This window comes from Cornus florida, unplaced genomic scaffold (genome assembly GCF_030987335.1).
Source record: "Cornus florida cultivar Cherokee Brave unplaced genomic scaffold, ASM3098733v1 CherokeeBrave_3.0.0_Hap2_Chr01, whole genome shotgun sequence".
NCBI lineage: Eukaryota > Viridiplantae > Streptophyta > Magnoliopsida > Cornales > Cornaceae > Cornus > Cornus florida.
In genome coordinates this window covers 120,052,339-120,060,965 of record NW_026775571.1, presented here as the reverse complement: position 1 = coordinate 120,060,965, position 8,627 = coordinate 120,052,339, and the positions used below count along the sequence as shown (strand labels likewise).

Genomic DNA, 8,627 nt, shown 5'->3' with positions numbered 1-8,627 from the left:
CACTTTAAAAGTATACATAAAGATGAGTTTCCATGAACCTTCATTCCTTTATTGACTACAAGCTATATATATATATTCACATATATATACATTCTACCTATGCACTCAAATCTTAGCCATTAACCTAGATGTCCATTCGAATCTTAGCCATACAGCTTGTGCATGACTTTGGACTTTCTCGCCATCCAAGTCAGAGTCATGGTTGTTATATGTTGAATTTTTGTGTTTTGTAAAGCACTAGCACGTAAGCATTAGCCACAACTAATCATATTCAATGAAACAAACTAATTTTCAGTTCCATTAAACAACTTCAAAGGCCAAATGCAGAATTACTATATGAATCGAACAGGGTTAAAACTAAGATAAAATTGTAATATCGTTATCAACAAAAAACAGGTAGACAGGATATGCATACAATACACACACAAACACACACACAGCCTTTGTGAAGTTTCATTTGGTCCTAGACCTGAATTCCAACTTTACTGGCTTTGAGGAATTTGTAGATGGGTGCTGCACATGGCCCATTCACGAGTACCTAAATAACATAGAAGTTTGATTGTCTAATGTCAACTAAAGTGAATTTGAGGTCAAATAGCGAAGTACAATTTAGAATCTGATTTTTTTTTTTTTTTTTTTTTTTTTTTTTTTTTTTTTTTTTTCAAATTTAGAATCTGATTGAAATTTGTAAAGTTCGAAATAATAATTGATGAATTTGTCTAATATAAAGCCACAGTTTCTAATTATGCTTCCCGGCAACTGCAGGGTGTCCAAGGAAGCCACAGTTTCTAATCACATGAGCTGCATTATGTTTAATTGAAAAAAAAGGTTAAAATTAAGTTGTTTGTCCAGGTACAGTTCTCTACATGTATATGAACCATGTTTGTGTACATATACTAATTTTTATGTATTTCGGTATCACTTTTTGTGCCTTAAAATGATATACTAACTCTCTGTGTAAATTAGGCTAAAAAATTCATGTATGTAATATGCCTTCTTTTTTTCTTTTCTTTTTTCTTATTATTATTATTTTTTATTTTTATTTTTTTCTCTCTCTCAAGGTAATGAGAAAAGGTTGGTCGTGAATGCTTTACACTGTGAGCTTTTGTTCTTGGATGCTTTCAATTCTTTGAAAAAATTCACTTGATGGGTTTTTTAAAAAAAATTTAGAGACTTGAAGATTCACTTCCTGTTTAGAAAATAAACGTTAGGTTTCCTACATGTTTTTTGGGTTTTATTTAGTTTAGTATTGTTTAGCTTAATTTTTTTAAATAAATAAGAGCAAATTTTATATAATTAAAAAGGGATCGTAATATGAAACTAAAGATTTTCATTTAAATTAAATTTTTAGAAAACTGCTTTCAATTTGTTGTTTTGTTATATTCACTCAAAATTGAAAAACTGAACAAAACCCCAATTTTTTACTTGAGAAAATTAGCAAAAATGCCATTTTACTATCTTTTTTTTTTTTTTTTTTTTTTTTTTTTTAAGTAATATTAGTATTGCACAATTGCGGGAAGCGGTTGTCAAAACATTTCAATGGGAGGTGAATAAGTTTAGTTTTCACTTTTACTTGTTTTTTTAGTTTAGTCCTAATTTAATGAGTTAAAATGGAGTTTAACCAAGCCAACATATAATCACAAATATAAATAAAGAGCAAAACTAAAGAGAGTTGTGGCACCAGATATTTTTTTTATTTTGGGTTAATTATAATGACACCCCCTGAGGTTTGGGGTATTTACAGACATATATAAGTTAGCCATTTTTTGAACACTCACACCCCCTGTCCGAAATTTTAATCCAAACAAGCCCTTAAAAGTTGTGAAAAGACGAGATTACCCTTCAGTAAAATATCAATTATTAATCTAAAATATCAAAATATACATATGACAGAACTACCCTTTTTAAATCTCTACCCTCTGCTCCGAAAAAACCTAAACTCGATGACCGGTGCAGCGCCACAGCCGCCGTTGCAGTTCCGACCTCCGCGCCGTACCGCGCTGCCACCGCCAGAGTTCCGAGTTCTGCGTTGAGGACTGACGAGGATGCCATCGAGCCGTTACAGGAATAGTGAAGCAGAAAATCGTCGCCGGAATCGCGACTGATTCCTCATTGCCGACTCGAATTTTGGCCCTGCAACGTCGCTAACAAAAACTTCGGATACTCTCCTGCAATGGCCTCTGCCCGAACCCTCACCGTCATCTATTTTTAGCAAGAGGGAGACTTGGTAGGATGAAGCAACAGCCAAGAATAGCAGTTGTGATGGATCCGGTGAGGATAGGTTGGTGGTGAATTCTGCGAGGATGAACTTAGCCTCGGCTTTGGAGAGCTCGACTAGAGGAGAGCTTAACTGTGGATGGCTCGGCCGTGGAGGACTCGCGGCGGCTGGTGAAGGCACGGCCGGTGAGGGCTCGGCGGTGATGAAGACGGTCTCGGTTGTGGGTGACGGGAAGACGGCCTTGACTGTGGGTGACAGGCTAATAGCACTGAACGCCGGTGGATAGCTTGGCTGAACGAAATCGGCGGCAATTGGCTCAGTTGACTTCAGAACGGCAGTGACGGGCGCAGCTAACTGATAGCGGCAGTGATGGGCTCTGACTTGTCCGAGTTGGACTCGGTTGGGTTCAATGGCTGTGCTCGGAAGGATCTACGGAAGAGAGCTCGGAAGGTAATACAACCAGGTTCAATGGCTGCCTCTATCCTATGTTTTGTATGTATATATATATAGATATATGTGTGTAATTACCCTATTGTTTTGTATGTATGTATATATAGATATACGTGTGTAATTTTGAATTGTAGGGTTTGTGTGATGGTGGTGGAACAATGAAAAAGATGGTGGTAATTGAGGTTAAGGTGGTGATGAGTGGTGGTTGTGTATATTGGCTGAGGTTACTTTGGTCATTTTACGTGGTCAAAGGGTAAACATGTACTTTCATCTAGTTTGGGGTGTTATTGTTTAAAGTTTACAAACTTGAGGGGCCTTATTGTCTAAAAAAGAGCTAACTTATATATGCCTGTCAATACGATAAACCTCAGGGGGTCTCGTTATAATTAACCGTTTTATTTTTCGTGACCATAGTAATGAATTGTTTCAATTAAATTAATTTAATGTAATAAAAAAAGAGTAATTGTACCTTAGAACTGTCTCCGCCAGTGTTTCAATATTTTCGGACCTTTAAAATCACCAATAACTTTGATCCGCTTAAGTGAACGTGAACACCTCAACATGCACACGATGGAGACAAGTTCTATAGATGCACTTAAAGTACAAACAGTGTAATAGTGCACTGGAATTCTAATATTGCTTTCAAGAAACCACTGCAATCAATCAGTACTAAAAGGACTAATGTATGGCAATGCACGAGGCTTCCGCTATTACAAAGTTCGAAAAACGTCATACAAGATTGTTTCCTTTATAAGTAATTGTTGACATTTAAGATATAACAACCCTTATACTAATATGTTATGAGATAATTAACAATATGTTAAGAAATAATTAATTAAATATACGACTATATATTTAATTAAATATGTAAAATAAAGTAATAAATTAATAACTAATAAATAAAGAACCTGGATTGAGATTAGTATAATAGTATTAAATACTATGTCCTTAAGACAGATTTGTCCCACTATGGTGCTAACGGACTTAGTGTCGTCTATCTCCCAGTATACAACGGTTTACATCCACCAGTAGCAGCACTACAAACTCGTGGATACGGCGAACCTTCTTTGTGTAATACTCTCTCTGACTCAAAAATGCATCTATACTATATAAATGCTAAATTGGACGCAATCCGAACCAAATGGTTCAGACCAATCTTAATATGGTTCAGTGAAATTGGATTAGGGTTTAAGTGGCTCGAATCACTTGACATATGGTTTAAACTCACTTGGGTTGGGTTCAAGTCTAGAAAGGGATAGAGAAAAAGCAAAATTGAATTGAATGAATTGCAAATGGTAGCCCAAGGGGTTATTTATAGAAATAGAAATGCTTTTTTCGGATTGGGTGTATCTCTTTATCATTGGACACAACTATTTATATGTGTCTTCATTACTGGACATAACCATTTATATGTGTCTCTTCATCACTAGATACAACCATTTATATGTGTCTCTTCATCACCGGACACAATTACTCCAATTGGTTGCAATGGTTCACATGGTGTCTATTCACCACTAGACATATCCACTTCAATATGTTGCAATGGTTCACATGGTGTCTGTTCACCACTAAACATATCCATTCCAATATGTCTGTTCATTTTAGGTTGCATCTTTTCATTCCACAACCAACCAGTAATCACACATGTTCAGTAAAAGACATTTATTGATGACTAATCAAACAATTTTCATTCACAATTTCTAATAATCCCCCACATGAATGGGAATTGATTGCTTAAATGCAAAAGATGATCATGCAGACACTAGAGATAGTATAGGCCTTGCTTAATTGTGTGCCAAATTACTCGAAGCTAGAAACCGGATAGCAATAAATAATTATATATACATAAATATATATATATATATATATATATATATATATATTGCCTTTTCAATTCTTAGCCATTTAGCTAGATGCTTATTCAAATCTTAAAGATGAGGAATTTGGTTGTGAGTTTCTATGAACCACTCTTAGTTTATTGGTGATATTGACTAAGGTAATCTGCAAGCAATTTCCATGAACCTACCACATTGCCCGTTAGTCAACCATACTCCATAAACGCGTTGCCACTTAGAGCATCCACACCAGCCTCTCAGAATTTTGGTTATTTAAAAACACCACATCAGCTTTTCCAAGAGCCACATCAGCAATTTCAAGAACCATGTCAGCAGTTTTTGCTCTCCAAAAACATGCACTCCATCAGGCTCTCCGAATTTTCGCTTTCCAAAAAAAATAATAATAAAAAATTAAAATTATTTTTTTTTTTAACTTTTCCTAAACGGCTATATTTTTAATGGCTATATTTTTAAAAATTGAATTTTTAACCGCTATATTTGTAACGGCTATATTTTTAAAATTTGAATTTTTATCGGTAATATTTTTAAAGTTTGAATTTTTAACGGCTATATTTTTAAAATTTGAATTTTAAACGGCTATATGTTCATCTTATATAATGAAACTCATTTGCTCATTTGAAAATCATCACTATAATCATCTCTCTCCATTGTAGCAAAATATCATCATCCATCTTTTTCAATTTCGAGATTCGAATGGCTTCGTCATCACAAGCTTTTTATTTGGCAGACTCTAATTCTTCATCTTCCTCGTCATCCTCTTCGGAAGGTGATCCTTTTGGGGCGTTGATTCAACAAGATCAAGACGAATTCTATGAGATTATGAATTCAGTGAGGCCAGAGATAGTCGAGCAAGTATTTCAAGTCCATAAAAAGAAGCGGTACATTCATTGTGATCGAGAGGGAAGCTACTATCAGCTAATGAAAGACTACTTCAACGAGAATTGCACATATCCACCAGAGTACTTTCACAGGCGATTCAGGATGCGACGAGAACATTTTCTTCGTATCCTTAATGATGTCAAAGCTTATGATAACTACTTTGTCCAAAAAAAGGATGCAACAAGTCATCTGGGGTTGTCTTCTATACAGAAGATGACAACTGCTGTTCGTATACTCGCATATGGTTGTGCAGCCGATCACTATGATGAGTATATTAAAATCAGCGAGAGCACTGCCATTAAATGCTTGAAGGCATTTTGTAATGCTATTGTTGCTGTGTATGCAGAGGAGTATATGCGCCCACCCAACAAAGCCGACATAGCACGGTTGCTTGAAGAAGGGGAGTAGAGAGGTTTTCCGGGTATACTTGGTTCTATCGACTGTATGCACTGGGAGTGGAAGAATTGCCCAGTGGAGTGGTAAGGCACACATAGGGGACGATCTGGTAAGAATACTCTCGTATTGGAAGCAGTTGCCTCACAAGATTTGTGGATCTGGCATGCATTCTTTAGAATGCCGAGTTCACACAATGATATAAATGTGTTGGATCATTCATCGGTATTCAATGGCATCATCAATAGCCAATTACCTCCGATTAATTATGTAGTGAATGGACATCACTATAGAATGAGGTATTACGTGTCTGATGGTATATACCCTAAATGGGTAACTTTGATGCAGACCATCCAGCACCCAACCACTACAAAAGAAAAATTATTTGCTCAGCGACAAGAGGCAGCAAGAAAAAATGTGGAACGGGCTTTTGGGGTATTGCAGATCAAGTGGGCAATAACACAAGGACCAGTGCGTTACTGGGAGAAAGATGACTTGCGCCTTATAATGAAAACATGCATCATCCTTCACAATATGATCATTGAAGATAAGCGTCATGCAAATGTTGGAAGATGGACTCCGCCACCGGAGGATGCAATCCCGATTCCCACTTTAAGTCGATGCCCATCAGTTTTAGCGGCACACATATCCTCTCGCCAACTTTAGATTCGCAACAGAGAGACAAATACGCGGTTGAGAAATGATTTGATAGAAAATTTGTGGAACCGCTGTGCTGATGAAGTTGTTTAATTTATGTTGCATTTTGTTTGCTTTTAAGATATTATGACATTTCGTATACTATAATTTTTATTATGTAATGGTTTTTTAAGATTAAAAATAATGAATTGGAATAAGAAAATAAGTATTAGAAAATTCTATGGGAATAAGTAGATTAATTTGTCATTTTAATTTTTTTTTTTTAACAAAAAGTGTTAAAAAAAAGTTTTTTTTCTTTATTTTTGGCCCAAATAAATAAGGGTTAAAAATAATGAATTGGAATAAGAAAATAAGGATTACAATTTAAAGCAAAAAAAAAAAAAAAAAATTAAGGAAAAAAACCAAAAAAAAACAAAATCTTTTTGAATTTATTTTTGGCCCAAATAAATTTCAACTTTAAGGATTACAAAATAAGGATTAAAAATAATGAATTGGAATAAGAAAATAAGGATTACAATTTAAAGAAAAATAAAATAAAATAAAAACAAATTTTAAGGAAAAAGAACCAAAAAAACAAAAGCTTTTTGAATTTTTTTTTGGCCCAAATAATTTTTTTTTCAATAAATAGTGCCTAAACAATATATTTTTTATTTAATGAATTTTATTTTATTTTTTTTCTAAAAAAAAAGAGTTCATTTGAACCTATTTTTAGGTTTTTTTTAAAAAAAAAATCTGTCAAGGCACTGTTTGGTGCACTGTTACACCACTGTTACAAAGTGACAAAAGAAAGGCAACCAAACGGCGCCGTTTTGGACCCATAAAAAACATAAAAAAAAATTACTCTAATCGCGAATTGACTCGCTGAATACTGCGAGCCTCAAATGGGCCCTACCATTTTGAAGAGGCTGCCGGAGGACCGAAAACAGATTTGGCTCGCGGAATAAGGCTTCCGCTGGTGGGCTGTGGATGCTCTTAGTCAACACGCTTAATGTGGCAGGTGCATGGAAATTTCTTCAGTCCAGTAGTCAACCCAGTAATGATGGGGAAGTTTAACAACCCCAAAAATTATTATTTAATCCTGATAATTAATACCGTGTAGAGACTGTAGACCAATTTAATCTAGATACTCTAATTAAAAAAAATGATCTCACAAAAACTTAATGTATTAGTATATTATAAAAAAAATCTTAACCTTAGTTTTCCTTAGATTAGTTTGATTTGATATAATATTTGTATTTTACTGTTTTTTCTTTTTTAATAGACATACACATAGTTTACAAGTAAGTAGACGTAGGTATCAACTTTATTTTTTTATTTTTTTGTTTATTTTTTTTATTTTTTTGTGATAGCTCATGACCATGCCAAATCATGTATTAATTTTTTAATTTATTTTAGGATATTTTTTAGTAAGAATTACACATACGTGAATTTTTAGAGTTTAATTTACAATTATGAAGTCAAAATCTAAAACCCTTCCAACTAAGAAATTTTTCTCAATTTTCCTTTTGAGATTGCATTTGATTTTTGATTAATTTGTTCAAGACCAGCTTGATATGATTTTTGTCATGCTAATTTTATGTGCAGAGTGTCATCTTAAATTTTTACGTGACCCCACACAACCAAGAGGCCCAGTGATGTCAGACCCAAGTCACCAACTTAAATGTGTGGGTCCTATCCTCTTGTGATGTGTTATGTCCCAAAACACCCATGTCATTAATTTTGTAAATTTTTGGAAGAAATCTCACTCAGAATACATTAGAGCTCTAAAATTTAATCTCTATTCCAATTCCATGATCTCGACCACCTTGTCAACGTGCTTAAGTTTGGACTAAAATTGCTTGGGTTAGGCGGAATTTGTTAGCTGTAATTGAAAAGTGGGAATTGAATTTTTTTTTTTTCACTTTATCAAATATTTGACCATGATTAAAATATTTTTAATGAATTATATCTACTTTCTCTTGTGTAAGGAAAAATATAAATAGTATTATCTAGCAAGGAATAAATGCTTAGTAAAAATTACCCAAGTGCCACGTGGAAGTTGTTAATTGTGTGAAAAATTAAGCAGACACGTAGCAAACAGGGACACCGTGTCAAACCCAAGCCACCCAAGTGGCAAACAATTATATTCCCTCCAATTCTTCTCACGAAGTTACGGTAAGGGCGTGCATCGGCAT

General features: G+C 34.4%; 2 protein-coding genes across 2 annotated transcripts; both read left to right on the top strand.

The window, feature by feature from the left end:
- The first annotated feature begins 5,217 nt into the window (after positions 1–5,217).
- On the top strand, positions 5,218–5,811 carry LOC132282169 (uncharacterized). Its single transcript, XM_059783794.1, has one exon. The coding sequence runs from the start codon at positions 5,218–5,220 to the stop codon at positions 5,809–5,811; it is 594 nt and encodes a 197-aa protein (XP_059639777.1).
- Positions 5,812–5,976: 165 nt separating this feature from the next.
- On the top strand, positions 5,977–6,462 carry LOC132282161 (uncharacterized). Its single transcript, XM_059783784.1, has one exon. It carries the CDS (start codon positions 5,977–5,979, stop codon positions 6,460–6,462), a length of 486 nt encoding a protein of 161 aa, XP_059639767.1.
- The last annotated feature ends 2,165 nt before the right edge of the window (positions 6,463–8,627 follow it).